This window comes from Myxocyprinus asiaticus, chromosome 29 (genome assembly GCF_019703515.2).
Source record: "Myxocyprinus asiaticus isolate MX2 ecotype Aquarium Trade chromosome 29, UBuf_Myxa_2, whole genome shotgun sequence".
Taxonomy (NCBI): domain Eukaryota; kingdom Metazoa; phylum Chordata; class Actinopteri; order Cypriniformes; family Catostomidae; genus Myxocyprinus; species Myxocyprinus asiaticus.
The window spans coordinates 3,052,159-3,077,004 of NC_059372.1; the positions used below are offsets into that span (position 1 = coordinate 3,052,159).

Consider the following 24,846-nt stretch of genomic DNA (forward strand, 5'->3'; position numbering starts at 1 on the left):
CCTCCCGCTCACCACCAGAGGGCTCCATCACCTGGGTATTGACTTTTACTCTCTGGACTCCATTTTCCATAATCCCCGTACCTGTCAGTGATTACCTGTTCACCTGTTTCCAATCCATTCAGCTATTTAAGTCTCGCTCTCACTCACTGGCATTGCAAAGTCTTGTTTTGCCCTGGCTGACATTTCTGAGCGTTCTCTATGTTTATTGCATTATCTGTGTATGATCCAAGACTGTTCACCCTGTTTTGACCCGTTGCTGCCTGCCTACTATTACTGCCTTGTTTACCTGGAAATAACCTGTGATTGTCTGCCGCCTGCCCCGACTTCTTTATTGTCTACCTCTCTGGATTACCTTGGATATTACTGTTGCTGGTGATTGACCCCTGCCTGTCTGTATTACCACGTTTATTGTTATTAAAAGCTGCATATGGATCTCAACTCCGCTGACTCATCATTACAGGAGACTTCGCCACAAACCGATCCAGCGGCTTTTCTGCAACTCACCACCGAGGTCTCAGTGCAAGCGGATGTAATGGTCATACACCACCAACAGCTTGACCGGCTGTCATCGTTAACAGAGGAGCTTGTTAAAACTTTGCAAAGCCTCCATTTACCAACACCAAACCCTTCAGCCTCTTCATCCAATCCAGCAGCTTATGCCTTGCCTTTCCTGAGAAATTCAATGGATCACAAGCTAAATGTAAGGGATTTCTGCTCCAATGTTCTCGGTTTTTTAATCAACAACCCACACTATACCCCACTGATGAGAGACGCATTTCCTGTGTTTGTTCGCTGCTTACCGGTAAGGCGTTAGACTGGATTGCAGCGTTGTGGAACGGCTCTGTTACTTCCTCCAACAATTTCGTGCTGCGTTTGAATATCCAGTAGGAGGCAAAGATGCCGGAGATCAACTGTATTCTCTTCATCAAGGTAATGCTCCATGCCATGTCACAGCCACATCTCAGCCTGCTCCATGCGATGTCTCAGAAATGCCTCGGCCTACTCCACGCCATGTCACAGCCAAGCCTGAGTCTGCTCCATGCCATGTCACAGCCACACCACAGCCTGCTCAATGCCATGTCTCAGAAATGCCTCAGCCTGCTCCATGCCATGTCACAGCCAAGCCTGAGTCTGCTCCATGCCATATCACAGCCACGCTTCAGCCTGCTCCACGCCAGATAACAGCCACGCCTCAGCCTGCTCCATGCCATGTCACAGCCATGGCTCAGCCTGCTCCATGCCATGTCACAGCCAAGCCTGAGTCTGCCTCATGCCATCACAGCCACACTTCAGCCTGCTCCATGCCAGGTCACAGCCATGCCTGCCACGGCCAATGAGCCAACAACCACGCCTGCCACGGCCAACGAGCCAACGCCCACGCCTGCCACAGCCAACAAGCTGGAAGCTTCATCCATCCCAGAGCCAGCGTTGCGAGCCTTGTCCATCCCAGAGCCTGCATTGCCAGCCTCATTCGTCTCAGAGCCTGCGTTGCCAGCCTCATCCGTTGCAGAGCCTGCGTTGCCAGCATCATCTGTCCCAGAGCCTGCGTTGCCAGCCTCGTCCGTCCCAGAGCCTGAGTTGCCAGCCTCGTCTGTCCCATAGCCTGCACCGCCAACTTTGGCCTCCCGGAGGAGGAGGAGGAGAAAGGTTTTCATTTCCAAGTCTCTACCCATGTTCACGACCACAGAGGTCGTCTCCGAGTCTCAGCCTATGTTCATGACCACAGAGGTCGTTTCCAAGTCTCTGCCCATGTTTACGACCTCAGAGGTTGTCTCAGAGTCTCAGCCTATGTTCACGAACACAGAAGTCATTTTCAAGTCTCTGCCTATGTTCACGTCCACAGAGGTCATCTCGGAGTTTTTTCCCCATGTACACGACCACAGAGGTTATTTCCAAATCTCAGCCTATGTTCACGACCACAGAGGGTGTCTCCGAGTCTCTGCCCATGTACATGACCACGGAGGTTGTATCCAAGTCTCTACCCATGTACACGGCCACAGAGGTCATTTCTAAATCTCAGCCCATGTTCACGACCACAGAGGTCGTCTCCGAGTCTCTGCCCATGTACACAACCACAGAGGTCATTTCCAAGTCTCTGTCCATGTTCACGACCACAGAGGTTGTCTCCGAGTCTCTGCCTACGGCCACGACAACAGAGGTCATTCCCGAGTCTCTGTCCATGCCCACAACCACAGAGGTCGTTCACAAGTCTCTGTCTACACCCACGTTCACAGAGGTCGTTCCCGAGTCTCTGTACATGCCCACGACCACAGAGGTTGTACCTGAGTCTCTGTCTATGCCCACGTTGACAGAGGTCGTTCCTGAGTCTCAGTCCATGCCCACGACCACAAAGGTCGTTCCCGAGTCTCTGTCCATGCCCATGACCACAGAGGTCGTTCCCGAGTCTCTGCCTATGTACACGACCACGGAGGTCATTTCCAAGTCTCTGTCCATGTTCACGACCACAGAGGTTGTCTCTGAGTCTCTGCCTATGCCCACAATGACAGAGGTTGTTCCCGACTCTCTGTCCATGCCCACGACCACAGAGGTCATTCCCGAGCCATGGAGTGGTGGTGGCGTAGTGGACTAAAGCACTGAACTGGTAAGCAAAAGGTTGTCGGTTCAATTCCCACAGCCACCACCATTGTGTCCTTGAGCAAGGCACTTAACTCCAGGTTGCTCCAGGGGGATTGTCCCTGTAATAAGGGCACTGTAAGTTGCTTTGGATAAAAGCGTCTGCCAAATGCATAAATGTAAATGTAAATGAGTCTCTGTCTACACCTACGACCACAGAGGTCGTTCCCGAGTCTCAGTCCATGCCCACGACCACAGAGGTAGTACCTGAGTCTCTGTCTATGCCCACTATGACAGAGGTTGTTCCTGAGTCTCTGTCCGTGCCCATGACCACAAAGGTTGCTCTCGAGACTCTGCTTTTGTTCACGACCATGGAGGTCATATCCCAGTCATCCTGGACTCTTAGTCTCGAGCCTCCTACGGCTTCGCCTTCCACGGCTTCACCCTTCGAGCCTGCCACGGCTCCACCTTCAACGGCTTCACCTCTCGAGCTTGCCACAGCTCAGCCTTCCACAGCTTCACCCCTCGAGCCTGCCACGGCTCCACCCCACGAGCCTCCCACGGCTCTGCCTTCCATGGCTTTACCCTTCGAGCCTGCCACGGCTCTGCCTTCTACGGCTTCGCCCCTCAAGCTTGCCATGGTTTCGCCTTCCACGGCTCCGCCCCTCGAGCCTCCCACGGCTCCGACTTCCACAGCTTCACCCTTTGAGCCTGCCACGGCTCCACCTTCAGAGTCTTCTAAGGCTCCAGTCTCTAGTCTGTGGTCACCACCCAGGCCTCCTGATCCTGTTTCAGTCCTGTGGTCACCAACCAGGCCTCCTGATCCAGTCCCTACCTTGAGGTGGTCTCCTGGCCATCCTCCTGATATACTCTAATCTCCTGGGTCTTCTGGCCATCCACCTGATCTGCTCTTGTCTCCTTGGTCTCCTGGCCGTCCGCCTAATCTGCTTTGGTCTTCTGGGTCTCCTGACAGTCCGCCTGATCTGCTCTGGCCTCCTTGGTCTCCTGGCCATCCGCCTGATCTGCTTTGGTCTCCCTGGTCTCTCAGCCATCCACCTGATCCGCTCTGGTCTTCTGGATCTCCTGACCATCTGCCTGATCGACTCTGGTCTCCTGGGACTCCTGGCCATCCGCCTGACCTGCTCTGGTATCCCTGGTCTCATGGCCATCCACCTGATCCGCTCTGGTCTTCTAGATCTCCTGACCATCTGCCTGATTGACTCTGGTCTCCTGGGACTCCTGGCCATCCGCCTGACCTGCTCTGGTATCCCTGGTCTCATGGCCATCCGCCTGGTCTACTCTGGCTCCCTTGGTCTCCTGGTCGTCCACCTGACCTGCTCTGGTATCCCTGGTCTCATGGCAGTCCACCTGGCCTGCTCTGGCTCCCTTGGTCTCCTGGCCATCCACCTGACCTGCTCTGGTATCCCTGGTCTCATGGCTGTCTGCCTGGTCTGCTCTGGCTCCCTTGGTCTCCTGGCCACCTGCCTGATCTGCTCTGGTTTCATTGGTTCCCTGGTTGTCTACCTGATCTGCCCTGGTTTCTTTGGACCCCAGTGTCACCTGCCTACTCACTTCAGGAGCCGCTCGCTCTGTCATGAATCCTGCCTTTGTTGTTCCTTCCGCTCACCACCAGAGGGCTCCATCACCTGGGGATTGACTTTAACTCTCTGGACTCCATTTCCCATATTCTCCGTACCTGTCAATGATTACCTGTTCACCTGTTTCCAATTCTTGCAGCTATTTAAGTCTCACTTTCCCTTGCTGTCGTTGCAAAGTCTTGTTTTGCCCAGGCTGACATTTCTGAGCGTTTTCTGAGTTTGTTGTATTTCCTGTGAAATTACCCTGGACTGTTTACCCTGTTTTTGATCTGTTGCTGCCTGCCTACTTTTACTGCCTTGTTTATCTGGATTTAACCTGTGATTGTCTGCTGCCTGTTTATCAAACCACTATCCACCAACGCCTGGTTCAACCCGAGGCATTGGTCACAACTAAAACGGTGAAGGTGAAATGTGTACACGGGGATATTCACAAGTATCCGCTGGTGACCCTGACAATTAAATTTCGGGGGAAAAAGCATAGAGTGGAGGCTGCGGTTAGTTCCCGCCTCACCCATCCGCTGTTTATTTGTGAAATCAGTGTGTGATAGGATTTAGCTTAGTGCTTAAAAGGAAAACTGGAAAGTGGTGTGGTGAAGAGGAAAAATAAAGCCTCACCTTAAGAAGGAAAACTGCTTCTCGCCTCATCTTTTACACTGGTGCCGAAACCCGGGATTGAAGTTTGGGTCAAAGATGGATGGAGGTCTTCCCATAGAGTCCACCCAGTTGGCGGAGATCCTCCAAGCCCTCGCCAGCCTACATCAGAGCCACCAACAGACGCTGCTTGAGCTCCGACAAGATCAAGACCGCCAGTTTGTCGAGCTCCTGCATGCTCAAGCCGAGGACCGGCAGGCGATCCGGAGCCTCCTCAGCCAGGAGGCATCCTCAGCCGCGACCCCGGACACTCACACGCTGTTACCCCCGCCAGCATTACAGAAAATGGGGGCAGCGGACGACCCTGAGGCCTTCCTGGATTTGTTTGAGCGGACCACCGAGATCTGGGGCTGGCCGCTCGGCCAATGGGTGGCCCGACTGATCCCACTATTGTCCGGGGAAGCCCAGCTCGTGGCTCAACAACTGCCAGCGTCGAGCCTCCTGGCCTACAGGGATTTGAAAAGAGCCATCTCGCAATGGGTTGGTCGCACTCCGGAGGAGAGTCGTCAACTCTTCCGGAGCTTGAAGTTGGAGAGCTCCGACCGCCTGTTTGCCTTTGCCCAGCGGCTCCGTGACACCTGCCAAAGATGGCTGCTAGTGGGGGATCGCGACATCCAGGGAATTATCGACCAGGTGGTACTGGAGCATTTCACAGATCGATTGCCAAAAGGGACGGCAGAGTGGGTCCAGTGCCACCGCCCGGCGTCGTTGGAGGAAGCTATCCGACTTGCGGAGGACCACATGGCGGCGATCCCGAGGGCGGAAGAGCCCTCCTACATTTCTCTCCTCCCTCTGTTTCTTCCCCCTCCCCTCTCTCCTCTCGTTCTGCTCTCTCTCCAGGTCCCGTTCCTGCCCCACGCAGACGAGGAGGACCTCAGCCCCTGAGACCTGTTCCCCGGGTGTGGGAGGCGACACCACCTTCCCCTACTCCAATGCCCCGCCACTCTCCCCCTCAGGGGGGGGGGCCCGCCAACGCAAGTGCGGCGTAGCACCTGGGCCGGCCTGCTGGAGGTGCGGAGACCCGAGATCAGTGTCCTCTGATGGAGCTGGGGACAGTGGTGCGGGTCTCTGATCTCCCACAGGCTGCCCCCGACCGGGCCGGAGCGTACCAGATACCGGTAAGTGTCAAGGGGGGTACTCACCAAGCGTTGGTGGATACCGGTTGTAATCAAACCACTATCCACCAACGCCTGGTTCAACCCGAGGCATTGGTCACAACTAAAACGGTGAAGGTGAAATGTGTACACAGGGATATTCACAAGTATCCGCTGGTGACCCTGACAATTAAATTTCGGGGGAAAAAGCATAGAGTGGAGGCTGCGGTTAGTTCCCGCCTCACCCATCCACTGATTTTGGGGACTGATTGGCCTGATTTTAGAGTTTTATTAAAGGGAATTTGCGCGGATGGGTCCTGTATGAAAATAGGGAGATGTGTGATGTGCGATGCTCTGGCAGGGGAGGCGGAGCCGGGGCCGTCCTCGACAGCTCCACGTCATGATGACGAGAGAGGGGGAGAGGCTGCAGCCCCTCCCCTTCTCAGGGAATTCCCTGACGGGGATTTCCCTTTGGAGCAGTCGCGAGACGAAACCCTCAAACACGCCTTTGACCAAGTGAGAGTCATCGATGGTCAACGACTCCAGCCTGACATCGCACTTTCATTCCCCTATTTTGCAATTATAAATGAGCGGTTGTATCGAGTGACACAGGACACTCGGACCAAAGAGGATACAACCCAACTTTTGATTCCAAGGAGCCGTCGGGAAATGGTATTCCAGGCGGCTCATTATGATCCCATGGCAGGTCACCTAGGAGAAAGGAAAACACTGAACCGTCTAATAGCCCGTTTCTATTGGCCGGGCATTGGTGGCGATGTCCGCAGGTGGTGTGCGGCATGCCGTGAATGCCAGCTGGTTAACCCACCGGCCACCCCAAAAGCGCCATTGTGCCCTCTCCCTCTGATCGAGGTCCCCTTTGAGAGAATTGGAATGGACCTCGTCGGGCCATTAGAATGGTCAGCACGCGGACATCGCTTTGTATTGGTCCTAGTGGACTATGCAACGCGATATCCGGAAGCAGTGCCTCTTCGCAACATTTCAGCATGCAGTGTTGCGGAGGCACTCTTCAAAATAATCCGAAAGAAATCCTCACCGATCAGGGGACAACATTTATTTCACGAACACTACGCGAACTATACGAGTTGTTAAATATTAAATCGATTCGCACCAGTGTATACCATCCTCAAACGGATGGCCTGGTGGAACGATTTAATAAAACCCTCAAAAACATGATTCGTAAGTTCGTACACGATAATTCTAGAAATTGGGATAAATGGCTCGACCCCCTGTTATTTGCAGTACGAGAGGTCCCGCAAGCCTCCACTGGCTTCTCCCCATTCGAGCTGCTATATGGGCGACGCCCACGCGGCATGCGTGATATATTGTGAGAGGCCTGGGAGGAAGGGCCTTCAAACAGTAAAAATGAAATTCAGTACGTTCTTGATCTTAGAGCAAAACTCCACACCTTGGGGCAACTAACACAGGAGAATTTGCTCCAAGCTCAAGAACGACAGCGCCAACTGTATGACAGGGGAACTCAGCTAAGGGAATTTGCACCGGGAGATAAAGTGCTTGTATTGCTTCCCACATCGAGCTCTAAATTACTCGCCAAGTGGCAAGGACCCTTTGATGTCACACGATGAGTGGGAGATCTCGATTATGAGGTTAAACGAACCGATAGAGGGGACGCACGTCAAATATACCACCTCAATCTCCTGAAGTTGTGGAGGGAGGCGGTTCCCGTGACGTTGGCTACGGTAGTTCCCGAGAAGGCGGAGCTCGGACCGGAGGTGAGTTCAAAACATAATCAGTTCACCCCGGTCATTTGCGGAGACCACCTCTCACCGAGCCAACTCGCGGAGGTTGCTAGGTTGCAACAGGAGTTCGCAGATGTGTTCTCCCCTCTACTGGGACGTACAAACCTCATCCATCACCACATCGAGACCGAGCCGGGGGTTGTGGTACGTAGCCGCCCCTATCGATTACCCGAACACAAGAAGAAAATCGTTCGGGAAGAATTGGATGCGATGCTTGGTATGGGGGTAATAGAAGAATCCCACAGTGATTGGTCCAGCCCAGTTGTTCTAGTACCTAAGAGCGACAGGTCTGTGCAATTCTGTGTGGATTATAGAAAAGTCAACGCGGTGTCTAAATTTGATGCATATCCAATGCCTCGCGTTGATGAGTTGCTCGATCGATTGGGCACTGCTCGTTTTTATTCGACATTGGATTTGACGAAGGGTTATTGGCAGATCCCCTTGACACCAATTTCCCGTGAGAAAACCGCCTTCTCCACACCGTTTGGATTACACCAATTTGTGACTCTTCCGTTCGGTTTGTTTGGAGCCCCGGCTACGTTTCAGCGTCTCATGGACCAAATCCTCAGACCGCATTCAGCTTACGCCGCTGCCTATTTAGATGACATCATTATTTATAGCAATGATTGGCAGCGGCACATGCAACATCTGAGGGCGGTTCTGAGATCGCTGCGCCGAGTGGGACTCACAGCGAATCCGAAGAAGTGCACGATTGGACGGGTGGAGGTACGGTATCTGGGGTTCCACTTGGGCCACGGGCAAGTGCGTCCCCAAATTGACAAGTCAGCGGCGATTGCGACCTGCCCGAGACCCAAGACCAAAAAGGGGGTGAGACAGTTCCGGGGGCTGGCTGGCTATTATAGAAGGTTCGTACCTAATTATTCGGACGTCACCAGCCCGCTGACTGATCTCACTAAAAAGGGAGCTCCAGACTCGGTCCAGTGGACGGAGCAGTGTCAGCGGGCGTTCACGCAAGTTAAAGCTGCATTTTGCGGGGGGCCACTTTTACATTCACCTGACTTCTCTCTCCCTTTTGTTTTACAGACCGATGCTTCAGACAGGGGGCTGGAGGCCGTACTCTCGCAGGTGGTGGAGGGGGAGGAGCGCCCGGTGCTGTACATTAGCCGTAAGCTCTCGTTAAGGGAAACTAAGTACAGCACCGTGGAAAAGGAGTGTCTCGCCATCAAGTGGGCGGTCCTCACACTCCGATACTACCTGCTGGGGCGGGCCTTCACCCTCTGCTCGGATCACGCCCCACTCCAGTGGCTCCACCGCATGAAAGATACTAATGCCCGGATCACCCGTTGGTATCTGGCTCTTCAGCCGTTTAAGTTCAAGGTGGTCCACAGACCGGGGGCGCAGATGGCTGTCGCCGACTTCCTTTCCAGGAATGGGGGGGAGTGGTAGGCAGGGCGGATGCCGCCCCGGTCTGAGTCGGGTGGTGGGGATATGTGGCAGCGGGGGCGTGGTCAAGCATCTCTCCGGAGAGAGAGAAAGCGGTAAGGGCGCTTACACCTGAGCTAAATTATGTCTAACACCTGTCTCTAATTTCAGTGAGCACGGGGAGAGCGGCATAAATAGGGCCACGCAGCACTCAGACGAGAGAGAGAGACTGGACACGACAGAGCCGAGCCAGAGCAAGGATTGTTAGCGAAAGTTTATTTGTGAAATCAGTGTGTGATAGGATTTAGCTTAGTGCTTAAAAGGAAAACTGGAAAAGTGGTGTGGTGAAGAGGAAAAATAAAGGAAAACTGCTTCTTGCCTCATCTTTTACAGGAATATTTTTATTTAGTCATTCAGTTAATCAATTTTTGAAAATTGAATTAATATGTATGCAATATGCAATGATCTAAAAATGACAATGTGTAATCAATGTACTATCAATAACTGCATTATGAATGTTATTCAGTATGTTATTTACATTTATTTATTTAATTATTATTTACTCAGTTTAATAATTAAAGTGCAAATCAATGGAAAAATGCAGCTTGTCTTCTCTAGGGAGAATTACAGCCTCTTTCTATCATATTTTGTATGACCCATAGGGAGATGTGTGTGGGGATACTAAAAGGATAATTGAATGTTTTAATAAGAGCAGAGCTGGTGTCCAAAAAAAAGGCAGATGATATATGTGCATAAATTAGTGCTAGAAATGACATGAAAAACGTATGTGGACAGCTTTTATTTGTTAAACTTTAGATGACTAAGGGAGGTGTGCATGTGGATATTAAAAGGGTGACTTAAATGTTAGAAATGAGATGAAACTGGTATGTGGGCAGACATACAACTCTACAGTTTTAGGAATATGTGTAACCAACGAATGTAATAAGGGAAATCATTGAATATACTAATCAAATGAATGCAGGAAGTAAGGATAGTTAGTCAATATAAATATGTAACCATATGAAGTGATTACAGTGTGTTTTATACATAGAAAATGAAATAGTCATGCTTTTGCCATCATTGAAGCACACTGGGGTCAAGGATGACCAGCTAGAAGGGAGACGGTGAAGACGAAACTAGGGAGGCATAAGACAATTTCATTGGATGAAAAGGCCATCACTCAAAGAGATAAGGCGGAACAGAAACAGTATAAAAAATGCATGATTCTGAAATGTAATTTTAGATGCTCCATGGACCACCTTGGTTTTGTTACTCTGTAATAAGTCTATTTTTGGAATCAGAACTTTGCGCCCCCAAGAAATCTTTGACTCGGCTGAGCTTTGATGGCTGTTTTGGAGAATCTGCCACGACAGTCAGCGTAAAAGTAATCCATAATACTCCAGTGGTTAAATCAATATCTTTAGAAGCGATGTGATATGAGAATGTGTGGATGACAAACAGATCACTTTCACATTCTTCTTCTTGTGTTTTTTGTGATTCACATTCTTCTCTTAATATCTGCTGGGCAAGGAGAAGAATGTCTAGCAAAAAATGACAAATATTGTTCTGTTTCTCACCCACACCTATCATATCACTTCTGAACATATGGATTTAACTACTGGAGTCATATGGATTACTTTTATGATTCCTTTATTTGCTTTTTGGAGCATCAAAATGTTGGCACCCATTCACTTGCAATTTGCTGACCTACAGAGCTGAGATATTCTTCTAAAAATCATAATTTGTGTTCTGCAGAAGAAAGGAAGTCATACACATATGGGATGGCATGAGGGTGAATAAATGATGAGAGAATTTTCATTTTTTGGTGAACTATTCCTTTAAAATGATAGCTCAGCCATAATTGAATATTCTGTCATAATTTCCCAACCCTCATGTTGTTCCAAACATGTGACGTTCTGTATTCTGTGGAACACAAAAGATGTTTGACAGAATGTTAGGGACTGACAGTCTTAGTCACTATTCACTTTCAAAATATGGAGTGAGTATAAAAAACACATTCACTGAAAGTAAATGGAGACTCAGGCAAACATTCTGTCTAAAATCTCCTTATTGTGTTGCATGGAAGAAAGTAAGTCATACGGGTTTGAAACAACAGGATGGTGAATGATGACGGGAGTTAACGTCTATTATGTAATTTGTGAAAGTAACAAGTTACTCACTACTTGAGTACTCTTTTAATTGGATACTTTCTTACGCTTATTCAGGTAATTATTTATGTTAGTACTTTTACTTTTACTTGAGTACCATTTTTGGCTGCTCTACCCACCTCTGTGAACGACTGAACTTTCAATCTTCCAAGTGTTTCAAAGAGTTCATTAAAATCCCTCTTAAGTAGTTTTCTTTCAGAAAAAATTCCCGACATGTATATTAACCCTATTTACAGTCTTATGATTCACCAATATGTTCCAAAGTTCCTTATGTACATAAGAAAGTAGTGGCAGCAAGTAGTGGTAGCCCTGTTACCAATGTTTCGGATAATGGAGTCACCATCTGTCAGATTACAGGACTCAACTGTGATCTGTAGAGGCTAGTAGACAGCTTTGATTAGAATTTCTCTTATTTGTTGTAATATTCCAGTCCCAAAAGTCTCTAGTTTTAGTATGGGTGCCAAATTCGGTCGTTTAAGCACTGTGCTGAATTGCTGATATGAAAATTAGAAGTTAAACTTTTAAAGCAAAGTGCGAAGGACCTGGCTGCAGCCCGCAGAATGAGGCGGGGCTACGTATGGGGCAGAGCTACATGTGTCGCTCCACCCATAACCTACTCTTATTGGCTCGTTCATCTTTCATAGACAGGATAGCAGATGTTGTCACCGTTGCCGGTGTTATCATTGTTTGAGAGAAATGTAATAGTTGAGCCAAACAATTTGATTATAGTGCTTGTATGTGATATTCAGTCCTAATTTTCATGGATTATATCCTACGTTAAAAGTGAGGAACTAATCAGGATTTAAAGGCTGAAACTGATGAGAAATGTTCTTAAAGAAATGCCAACTGAGAAGCATGTATGAAGCATGTTTTTTTGTGCTCATGCACCGTCAGTACAGTATTAACAGTAGATTATATATGCCTCATGCAATATGACATATTTTCTGCTGTAACAGACTATTCATTACCTGCCGTTGGTTTCTGTGTGCATGTAAGTTAAAAAGTAATTTTTAGACTGACAAGATAACGGAGCACACATTTTTGGAGCGAGGAGAGAGAATCGTTTACAATCCTTCAAAGAAATTAATATGAAACAATATAGATTACGAGTGAAAGCACCACAACAATCTCAAGAATGGAATAAAAATGTTCATCAATTAATCAGCCTCTTGTTTACTATTGTTGAGGGCATAAATTAAAATGACTAAATTCCTCAAATGCAGCGTAATAGATCGAGCAAATAAGGACGGCGTTCATAAAGCAAACTTGGTCAATGAATGAATCTATTATTAATTATGTAAAATAATCACTCATCATGATGAGCTGTTATGGCAGAAACTGGGAGAGTAAAAGTGCATGCACAACTGCTCTCTGTTTTTTCGAGAATTGCCAACTGCAATAAAGCATATGCCTTATGAATGAATGAATGTTTTCAACAACATCTTTTTGTATTCTTTCACCCAATATTACGATATTTGAAAACACGTTTATGTTAAGAATCATTACATCTTTAAAACTTTTGTGAGAATTGTGAAATTTTGTGAAAGTACTCGAGGGTAATTTCAGTTAATTTACTGAAGATGATGCTGTTGGTTTTCATGACCCATATGTGGATGCATTTGCATCAGAACTAATAACAAAGCAATAACAATTGTGTGTGTGTCATATATATTAAAATGTTTATATTACAACAATTCTAATACACTTTTTTTATTTTCACTCTATGGTGATATTAAAAAAATAACATATTTTATTGTTAATTTAATTCATTTCTCTAACCATGCATTATAATGAAGACTTTGTGAAACTGCAACTTTTTGAATTATAGATTTGAATGAAAGCAGACACATCAACACTTTTGTTCATCATTTCATGTGACTCAGTCCTGCTAAATTTGTTTGAAATGACATGTGAGGTACAACACAAAGTCATATCACTTACGAGATATAGCTCTAAAATCAAAATGATCTTGCTAAATAATTTGAACACTGACTACGACTGCATTAATATTAGAGTTGAATCTTCGCCATAGTAGGATTAGTAATTTTGCCCTCTGCTCATGTTTTCAACAAGACTAAAACAACAACATGCTGCATGCTCAGTCTGAGTCCAACTACATCTGTTTGCAAAGAACTGTGAGGTACAACACAATTTCATATCACTTATGAGCCACAGCACTATAATCAAAATGATCCAGATGAACTATTTTAAAACGCATTTCCTATCATGTACACCTAGAAAAGATGACCGAGCCAATGAGAGTTGATTATGGACGGAGCGACATGTGTAGCCCCGCCCCATGTGTAGCTCTGCCCCGTTCTGCAAGCTGCAGCCAGCGATACTTGAGCGCGTGCACACTCCAGTCCAGTAGGAGGCAACAGTTTTGGATGGAGAGTGGGGAAATTAGTAAAAGGTATGGGACTGGAAGAATTTAGATATGCTCCAATAATTCCTTTATCTCCAGTGCCACTGTGGATTATGCCCCAATCAGAAGTTGATCTAAACTTATTAGAAAGAAGGCAAAAGGAAGGTCCATATGAAGCTGAGGTATATGATGTAAGGGAGTATGTGGGGTCAAGATATGGGGATTATATCCACATTTACACAGATGCTTCGAAAGAATCAAAAACAGGTCATGTGGGTGCTGCATTCATAATTCCAAAGTTTAAAGTGTATAAGAATAACAGGATTTCAGATTACCTATCAGTGTATACTGGAGAGATGTTTGCAATAATTATGGCAATAAAGTGGATTAGTGAAGTTAAAATATCTAAGGCAATAATATGCTCAGATTCTAGTTCAGCTCTAATAAGTCTGAATAAGCAGAAGTCAGAAACAAGACAAGATATGATAATAGAGATTATTCAAGCATTATATTCACTTAAGCAAAATAGTATAAAGGTACAGTTTTTGTGGGTTCTGGCTCATATTGGGTTGAGAGGTAATGAAGAGGCAGATGTTTTAGCAAAAACGTCCATAGAGCGAGAGATAGTTGATATCCAGATTCCTTTTAGCAGGTCAGAAATAAAGTCAATAATCAGAAAGTATATTCTGAAATTATGGCAACAGTATTGGGACACTGACACAAAAGGTAGACATTTGTATCTCATACAGTCAGTAGTGAGTAAGGGAAGAGTATCAGGTGGGAGCAGATTTGAGGAGAACATAATTACAAGATTAAGATTGGGGCATACAAGGTTGAACAGTACAATGCATTTAGTAGGCAAACATCCAACGAATCTATGTGAGGTATGTGGTGTTAATGAAACAGTTGAGCATGTTATAATGCACTGTAGGAAATATACTGTTGAAAGGGATGAGTGGAAGGATGAACTAGTAAATAAGGGTGAGCAGTTTACAATTAAAAATGTACTAAATCCAGGTAGAAACATAACCATTATTGTTACAATATTTGGGAAGTACAGGTTTGCACAATTGTATATAAGTATGTAGGTTAAGAAATGTCCTCCCCCCCCCCCCCCCCCCCCCCTCAGCCTCTATGCATGTATAAGAATTAAGGGTGATTGTATGTAGGTTGGTGGAGTAAGGTAAATCAGGAGATTGTATGTAGAGTGTCAATGGTCCATTAGGGTGATAGGTGGCGATATTGCACTTATGTGTTTGTGATCCGCCGTAAAACAAGAAGAAGAAGAAGAAGAGGAAGAAGAAGAAGTCCAGTAGGAGACGGAAAAGCGCCATTAAACAAAAAAAGAAGAGAAGAATTTGTCTGTAAGTGTTTGAATGTGTTTAACTTCATTTGTGAGTTTATGTTTGTGTTTTTCTGTCTTTGGCGTTTTAATGATCGTAACAGAAGATTATTATCGTCGTTTGTGGCGGTTTTGTGACTCTTTAAAATATTCAGTTTCAGGAGAAACAAACAAAAAACTTCGGAGCCTCTTCAGGGGGAATTTGTTTTCTGAAATAGTTTTACTTTCCCTCGCAATAAATTTACCATGATTTTACTACAGTAACCATATTTTAACCATGATATTCGTAGTGAAACTATAATACTACAGGAAAACGAATACTGTGCTTTAAAAAACATAATTTTGTGATTATTGTGGATTTACTACAATAACTATAGTTTAACTATGATTACTGTGGTAGTTTAACCATTGTATTTGTAATTACATCAAAGTAATCACAAGATTAACCATGGATAATCTATATTAAAACATGGTTTTGGTCCCAAAGAAACTAAAACAAACATGGCCCACCTCAGTCATGTTTACTACAATATTACTATAGTAAAACCATGTTTCAGACCAAAAAACAAAAACATTACACTGTCATGGTAACTACTATAGTAAAGCCGTGATTTTTCTATTGTATGTTTTTATTTTACTATAGATTTATCATGGTTAATCTTGTGATTACTATGGTTTTACTTCAAATACCATGATTAAACTACTACAGTAACCACAGTTAAACTATGGTATTTGTGGTCAAACCATAATAACACAAAATTAACCACAGTTTTCATTTTCCTGTGTTATTACTATGGTGTCACTGAATATCATTGTTAAAATATGGATACTGTAGTAAAATCATGGTAAATTTATTGTGAGGGAACACAAAACTTGATCAATATCAGGCCAGAGAGAGGGTGAAGAATGTTTTAATGCAAATAAACGTTACTAACTTTATCAGTGGACCTGACGGAAGACAATAAAACTATATTAAAAAAAGAGCATTTCATGAACGCTTTAACAATTTAAAAATGTATTTTAAAATTATGCCATTTTAAAACAGATTTCCAATGTACTAATGTAAGTTACGCCCCGACTGCCGGCGGGTCATCCCCGCCTTCCTCGACCTGGGAGGAGACAGGAGGGGAAAAACAACAAAACAAAATGGTGAGGGAAAGGCCAACACGGAGCGACAGAGAGAGGAGAGAGAGAGAGAAAAAAAGAAACTCACCGATTCTCTGATGCGCTGTCGCGTGGTCCTCGATCACTACTCCACCCTCTCAGGCGGACTGCAGCTGCTCCTCCCCAGGCGGACCGGAGTCAGACCTCCGACCCCCAGCGGCCAGAACGCCCCTCCGCGTTCCCGGCGTCCCGTGGGGACACTCCTCCGCCCCTGGCAGCGGCCCTACCAATCCAGGCGGTCGGGGAGTCGCTTCCCTCCTCCCCCCCGCGGACGGCGGTCTTCTCTCGACCCCTCCACGTTCCCGGGGGACGGCAGGGCACTCCTCCGCCCCCGGCAGTGGCTCCCTCGCTCCAGGCGGTCGGGGAGTCCCGTCCCCACTCGCCTCGCGGACGGCGGCCGTTCACCGCGTCCGGGTGGTCGGGCTACTCCGTCCCCCGTTGGACGGCAGCGGCGCTCCCCTGGGTGGACGGCAGTGTCGAGGACTCTGCGACGGGAATCCCTCCTCCTTCCCGGGTTTCGGCACCAGTGTAAGGGGGTTCAGTGGAAAGGAGGAGGCAAGAACCGGCTTAATAATATAAATAATAATTTAATAAACAACTTAAAACACACAACTATAAACCATTCTTTCTCTCTCAAACTGTCGTCCCCGGCCGCCTTTATCCCTCGCGCGCCCCATCAGGCTGATTGGGGACTGGGTGTGTCTCATTCCAGCCCAGCCCCGCCCTCCTCGGCTCTACAACTAAAATATAGAGTTTGTCAATAATCTAGTTTCCATCCACTACTCGAGCGTTTTTTTTTTTTACTGACAAAGTGAAAATGCGTAATTTTTTTTGTGTACAAAATTTGTCGTTTTCTACCTGTTTCTATTTAAATGGCTTTTATCGCTAAAAATGGTTTGCGTGATGACGTCATGCTTAAAAAACATTTTGTCGCATAAGTTTTGGTTTATTGCAAAAGAAATCTGCCCTTAAGCCGTTTCCATACAGAAATGTGTGTATATTGCTAATTGTGTACCTTTCGCCTCACAGATGTCCCTAATTTTCACCCCCGAAATTTTGGTAAAGTGAGGAGAGTATTGAGACAATTCATTGAAGTTAGCCAGCTTATTGTCATTTTAATTTCACAAATAAATGCAATCAGATGATGAGGAATTGCAATCAAAAGGGAGCAGTTGCCCTTCTGATAGGACTGTAATATTGGTCCCGATGTTGTGCCTATCGCAGGTTGCCACCGGTTCCGATCCGAAAGGAATCATCATGGCCCTGTTCAAGCTGGCAACCTGCACCAAGTAGTGGGGGAAACTTTCGGTCTTAGTATAAGGACCATCCTTCGATGTGTATGTGTGCACAGCTATTAAAGAAAAATTGATGTCAAATCAAATCACTTTTGTTGTCACACAACCATATACACAAGTGCAATAGTGTGTGAAATTCTTGGGTGCAGTTCCGAGCAACATAGCAGTCGTGAAAGTGATGAGAGACATACCAATTTACAATAAACATCAGATTAACACAACACAATTAAAGTCTAATATACACATAATTACACACAACACAATATACAAATAATAACATACACTGTACAGTATACAATACACACAATACAATAAAAAAGTATATATAGTGTAAATATAGAATGTACAGTAGGTTGTTTTGTACTGTATTGACATTCAGGCTGTCGGCTGATAGTTGTAAGAGAGAATATAATATAATAATAATATAATTTATGACAGTCCGGTGTGAGATATAAGAGTAAGAGTAATAAAGTGCAGTGCTGATGTATTTGATCGTGGGAGATCAAGAGTTCAAAAGTCTGATTGCTTGGGGGATGAAGCTATCATGGAGTCGGCTGGTGTGGGTCCTGATGCTGCGATACTGCCTGCCTGATGGTAGCAGTGAGAACAGCCCATGGCTCGGGTGGCTGGAGTCTCTGATGATCCTCCGAGCTTTTTTCACACACCGCCTGGTATATATGTCCTGGAGGAGGGAAGCTCACCTCCGATGATGTGTCTGGCAGTTCGCACCACCATTTGCAGGGCTTTGTGGTTGTGGGTGGTGCTATTGCCGTACCAGGCGGAGATGCAGCCAGTCAGGATGCTCTCTACAGTGCAGGTGTAGAACCCTGTGAGGATGTGGCGGTTCATTCCAAACTTCCTCAGCCGTCTTAGAAAGAAGAGGCGCTGATTAGCCTTCTTCACGGCTTCAGTGTGGATGGACTATGTGAGTTCTTCAGTGATGTGGACACCCAGGAACTTGAAGCTGCTGACTCTCTCCACTGGTGCTCCATTGATGGTGATGGGACTGTGTTCTCTGTCTTTTTTTCTGAAGTCCACCACAAGCTCCTTTGTCTTACTGATGTTGAGGGAGAGGTTGTGCTCCTGACACCAGTGTGTCAGAGTGTGCACCTCCTCTCTGTAGGCTGTTTCATCATTGTCAGTGATCAGACCTACCACCGTCGTGTCATCAGCAAACTTAATGATGGCATTGGAGCTATGTGTTGCCACACAGTCATGTGTGTACAGAGAATACAAGAGTGGGCTGAGAACACAGCCCTGTGGGGCTCCAGTGTTGGCGTCTGCTTGACAGGAAGTCCAGAATCCAGCTGCACAGCGAGCTGTTTAAGCCCAGAGCCTGGAGTTTCACATCAAGCTTGGAGGGCACTATGGTGTTGAATGCTGAGCTGTAGTCTACAAACAGCATTCTCACATAAGTGTTCCTTTTTTCCAGGTGGGAGAGAGCAGTGTGTATTATAGATGCAATGGCATCATCAGTGGAGCGGTTGTTGCGGTAAGCAAACTGCAATGGGTCCAGTGATGGAGGCAGCACAGAGCAGATGTAATCTCTGATTAGTCTCTCAAAGCATTTGCTGATGATGGGGGTCAGAGCAACATGATGCCAGTCATTTAAGCAAGTGATTTTGGATTGCTTACAGGCACAATTGTGGACGTTTTAAAGCATGTGGGGACAACAGACAAGGAGAGGGAAAGGTTGAAAATGTCCGTAAAAACACCAGCCAGTTGGTTTGCGCACGCTCTGATGACGTGGCCCGGAATGCCGTCTGGACCCGCGGCTTTACGGATATTCACTCGTCGGAAGGAGCGGGTTACATCCGCTACAGAGATGGAGAGTGAACTAACCTCTGTAGCTTCGGCCGCGAGAGCTCTCTCCATGAGGGCGGTGTTATTTCCCTCAAAACGAGCATAAAAATGATTTGGCTCATCCGGGACTGAGGCAGCGGTGTTCATGGAGGAGTTTTTATTCCCTTTAAAGTCCGTGATGATATTAATTCCCTGCCACATGCTTCTAGAGTTGGTGGTGTTAAACTGTCCTTCAATCTTGTTCCTGTACTGGCGTTTTGCTGTTCTGATGGTTTTTTGGAGGGCATAACTGGCTTGTTTATGCTCCTCCGCGTTCCCGGAATTAAAAGCGGAGGCACTTTTTGATGAAACATGTTACGCTATCAGCGTAAAGCTCGATGTCATCATCCGAGGCGGACTGGAACTTCCTGTTTCAGTGTCTGCCTGTAAGCGGGCAGAAGCAGAATGGAAGAGTGGTCCGATTTGCCAAATGGTGGGCAGGGGAGGGATTTGTAGCCATCCCGGAAGGGAGAGTAGCAATGGTCCAAAACCCGGTCCCCTCGTGTGTTAAAACTAATGTGTTGGTGGTATTTTGGTGCGACTGATTTGAAGCTGGCTTTGTTAAAGTCCCTGTCACAATGAACGCGGCCTTGGGGTGCGCGGTTTCCTGTTTGCTTATAATCCCGTACAGTTCCTTGAGTGCCCGGTCTGTCGGTTTGAGGGGGGATGTACACAGCTGTGATAATGACCGCTGTGAATTCCCTCGGTAGCCAGAATGGTCGACACAGAAGCGTGAGAAATTCCAGATCAGGAGAGCAGAAAGACTTGATAGTGTACGTTCCTCTGATCACACCAGGATTTGTTGATCATAAAACATACACCACCACCTCTGCTTTTACCTGAGAGGTCTTTCGCTCTGTCCGCTCGGTGCACGGAGAACCCCGCGGGTTCAATGGCTGAATCTGGAATCTCTGCAGACATCCAAGTTTCTGTTAGGCAGATAATGCAGCAGTCCCTCATCTCTTGTTGGAAAGAGATTCGCGCGTTCAGCTCGCAGAGCTTGTTATCCAGAGACTGAACATTTGGCAGTAGAATACTTGGTAGCGGGGGTCGATTTGCACGGCGTCTTAGTCTGTTGAGAACGCCGGCTCTGTTCCCCTTTTCCTCCTGCGTTTCCGCGGCCAGGCAGCCCAGACAAAGGACTCCGCTGCAGTGTTTGTAAACAGCGGGGCGGCATTGAGAAATTTGAAGTCCGGTTTACGGTGTGTAATTGCTGAACCAATGTCCAAAATTGTTTCTGTCATAGACAATAAGGCAGACAACATCCAAGACAAAAAACATAAGAAAACACTAGCATGTTGTGTCGGAGCTCGCAACGCAGCAGCCATACTCGGCGCCATCTTGAGTCTGATGTGGTGTAATATCAGGGTTTACATATATGATACATTCCTGATATTCAATAGGCTATTTTTAAATAATCACCTAATCTAAAACATCGACATCACAACTGCATTATGTCCCGCATATTTGTCCAGTAACTTTTAATGACCAACTTGATTGTCATCTAAAATTAATTTAGCATCATAATACAATTGACATTTTCTGAAGAAGCTCAGCAAATACGATACGAGGTAAAGAGGGTTAGATTTAAAATATTTAAACATTTTAAAATGTTCAAAAGCTAGTTTTCTGAAAGTGAACTCAGCATTGGACAAATAGTTCTGATAGTTTATAGTCTTGAAAAAAGTATAGAACATTCTGAGAATGTCATTCAGCCGACTTTATTCATCTACAGAACTGGGTAAGGCTAATTTAAGTTTGTGTAAAGAAAAGACAATTATATAGGCCTAACAATATAATTTTTTCATTTGGTAATTTATCTTTTTAAATTTAATTCTTTATTAATTTGGTAATTTATTTAATTTAATACAGGAAATTTTGCCAGCATTTTTTCAAAAGTAAGCTAAACAATAATTTTATAGAATTGGGCTGTTAGTGTTCCAAAAAAGCACACTGATGTTTTTCTCCTAGTATTGTGTATTCATTTTTAATTTAAAACATCTTTGTGCACAGAAATTGTGTTTTTTGTATTGTGGGCTTATTCAATGACTGCTTTCTATTATTTTGAATGGTGAGGAAAGGCAACTTTAATAAATGAACGGATGGTTACCGCAATTAATCGCAAAGAGTGGCCATTCATTTGTTCTCCTTGCACTTATCGATAACAGGTGCATGATACGAGATATTTGTGTTGGCACTCCTAGAAGTGTCATGATGCAGATGCGTTTGCATTATTGGATCCATGCAGGTATGCTGTTAAGACCAAACCATAACAGTGCAAGTAATGCTTCACGTACAATAAACTGGCTTACAAGGATGTACAGTTGAAGTTAAAAGTTTACATACACCTTAGCCAAATACTTTTAAACTCACTAATTTAAATGTCACAAATCCTGACATTTAATCGTAGAAAACATTCCCTGTTTTAGGTCAGTTAGGATCACTATTTTAAGAATGTGAAATGTCAGAATAATAGCAGAGAGAATTATTTCTTTCAGCTTTTATTTCTTTCATCACATTCCCAGTGGGTCAGAAGTTTACATACACTTTGTTAGTATTTGGTAGCATTGCCTTTAAATTGTTTAACTTGGGTCAAATGTTTTGGGTAGCCTTCCACAAGCTTCTCACAATAAGTTGCTGGAATTTTGGCCCATTCCTCTAGACAGAACTGGTGTAACTGAGTCAGGTTTGTAGGCTTCCTTGCTCGCACATGCTTTTTCAGTTCTGCCCACAAATTTTCTATTGGATTGAGGTCAGGGGTCTATGATGGCCACTCCATTGCCTTGACTTTGTTGTCCTTAAGCCATTTTTACCACCCAACTTTGGAGTTATATTTGGGGTCATTGTCCATTTGCGACCGAGCTTCAACTTCCTGGCTGATGTTTTGAGATGTTGCTTCAATATATCCACATACATTTCCTTCCTCATGATGCCATCTATTTTGTGAAGTGCACCAGTCCCTCCTGCAGCAAAGCACCCCCTCAACATGATGCTGCCACCCCCATGATTCACGGTTGGGATAGTGTTCTTTGGCCCTTTTTCCTCCAAACATAATGATGGTCATTATGGTCAAACGGTTTAATTTTTGTTTCATCAGATCAGAGGACATTTCTCCAAAAAGTAAGATCTTTGTCCCCATGTGCACTTGCAAACTGTAGTCTGGCTTTTTCTATGGCGGTTTTGGAGCAGTGGCTTCTTCCTTGCTGAGCAGCCTTTCAGGTTATGTCAATATAGGACTCGTTTTACTGTGGATATAGATATTTGTCTACCTGTTTCCTCCAGCATCTTCACAAGGTCCTTTGCTGTTGTTCTGGGATTGATTTGCACTTTTCGCACCAAACTACGTTCATCTCTAGAAGACAGAATGCATCTCCTTCCTGAGCGGTATGATGGCTGTGTGGTCCCATTGTGTTTATACTTGCGTAATATTGTTTGTACAGATGAACGTGGTACATTCAGTCATTTGGAAATTGCTCCCAAGGATGAACCAGACTTGGCTGATTTCTTTGGATTTTTTCCATGATGTCAAGCAAAGAGGCACTGAGTTTGAAGGTAGGCCTTAAAGTATATTCACAGGTACACCTCCAATTCAGTACACCTCCTATCAGAAGCTAATTGTCTAAAGGCTTGATATAATTTTCTGGAATTTTCTTAGCTGCTTAAAGGTAGGGATGCACCGATCCGATACCTGGATCGGTATCGGCTCTGATACTGAAGCTTTTAGATGGATTGGATATCGGTCCGACGAGCCTGATCCAAATCTGATACTGTGTGTTAGTCATGTTCTTTACTGTCAAGTTCCAAAAAGTATATAAAAGAACCATAAAAACACCATTAAAGCAGTTCATATGACTCGTGCATTTTATTCAAAGCCACTTGAAGACGTGCAGTGGCTCTGTGAATCACAAAAGGCTGTGTTTAATAAGTAAATATATAGTAATTTTAGAGATTTAGCTATATCGGTAACATTTTTGATGCGCTACACTTTTTGTCAATAAAAAAAAAAAACCTTGGATGGAAACGTAGTTAATGGCTTCAACCAAACATCAATTTTTGATATATAATGAAAAAAGCTTATTTTAGCAATTGATACAATGCCTTTAATACATTCAAATATAAAATTGAACTTTTGAAACAATCTGTATTTACATTAGTCCTACACAAGAGTATTAGAAAAAACAGCTCCCAAAGTCACCAATATGTAACAAAACCCAGATTTTGTTTTCCCATATGCATCCACACTCCAGTCCAGTAGGAGACGGAAAAGCCCCATTGAACACAAGAAGATGAAAGAACTAATTTTGCTACATGTTCAATGTGTTTAACTTGATTTGTGGGATTTTTATTTTGCTTTGTGTATTTTTATGTGCATGTTCATTTTTAATGATAAATAATCGTAAAAGAATCGTATTATCGCTATGTCGTGGTTTTGTGACCGACGCTTCAAAAAATATTCAGTTTCAGGAGAAACAAGCAGAAATGTGACAATATCATGTTTAGTTTCTGATAAATGTGCTCGGCTGATTGTAAATTAGTTAAATGAAGGCGAGTGTATGTTAAAGCCTGTTATAATATCTGATAATATTCCTGCTGTCAGGAAAATGAAACCAAACTCCACGCACACATTTATATTTATAGGCTACCATATCAGAAACAAAGTTATTTAACAGAGCTGTTTATAATCCTATAATAATCTTTTTGAGTTTGATGAATGTCAGTCCATTATAATGATGACTTGTATTCATATGTTCATCATGAGAGAGCAGGTGGATGTGATCTGCAGTAAATCAGTAAGAACTGATCTGTCCATGCTGGATATTGATGATTTCATCACAGAAATCTCTCCGCTGAAGAAAGAGGTGACGTCACTGAAGACAAAGCTGATGGAGAGAGACGACAGGTTACAGGTTAAACATTCATTTCATCCTTAAAGTTGAGATTATAAGCTTTCAAATGATGTGATATGATGAACAGTACAGATGTGATTGTGTTGTGTTTGTCAGCAGCTGGAAAAGGTTTCCTGTCAATCTTCAGTGTGTGTGACTGATGGGACCGCCACAGAATGTCAGAATTCAGTGTGGAGCGGCAATGATCAGTCCACACCACAGCGACTGCTGGACAGACTCTCTGAACAGAGATCCAGAGAGACACAGGACTCACAGCTCACTTTACTCTGTACTACTGATGGGAATCAGGGTGATCAAACCTCCACAGAGTCTCTGACTTCTGTCTGTAATGCTGGAGAACAGCAGATGCTGCAGACACCAGTGAAGATGTGTTTAGTGAAGTTACTAGACTGCAGGAACCTGATGAAGAGGAGAGGAGAAATCAAAGTAGAGGAACAACAGAGTAATGAAGACAAGGATGCTGATCAAACCTCCACAGACTCTCTGTCTTCTGTCTGTAATGCTGGAGAACAGCAGATGCTGCAGACATCAGTGAAGATCGAAGTGAAACAGGAGGAGATAAAAGAAGAAAACACAGCAGAGGAACAACAGGGAGATGAAGGTGATTATACTTCTTCAGGTATGTTTCTTCCTTTAATGATTTACATTTTCATGTCAATCGACTGTCATTTTACCAGCGGTGCTG

At 45.0% G+C, this 24,846-nt stretch overlaps 1 protein-coding gene across 12 annotated transcripts in view; it reads left to right on the forward strand.

Annotated features, from left to right (window-relative positions):
- LOC127419864 (zinc finger protein 271-like) overlaps positions 1-24,846 on the forward strand; it is a 263,395-nt gene that overhangs the window by 186,271 nt on the left and 52,278 nt on the right. For 2 of the 12 annotated variants that reach the window (XM_051661635.1, XM_051661636.1), the window contains exon 1: positions 22,814-24,161. The exons of 7 other annotated variants lie outside the window; for them this stretch is intronic. In XM_051661635.1, coding sequence (XP_051517595.1) covers positions 23,982-24,161 — 180 coding nt within the window. In that variant the 5' untranslated portion in view covers positions 22,814-23,981. Of the gene's footprint in view, positions 1-14,894; positions 14,976-22,813; positions 24,162-24,846 lie in introns of those variants that run through there. 3 more of the 12 variants (XM_051661643.1, XM_051661646.1, XM_051661647.1) reach the window with 3 other exon arrangements.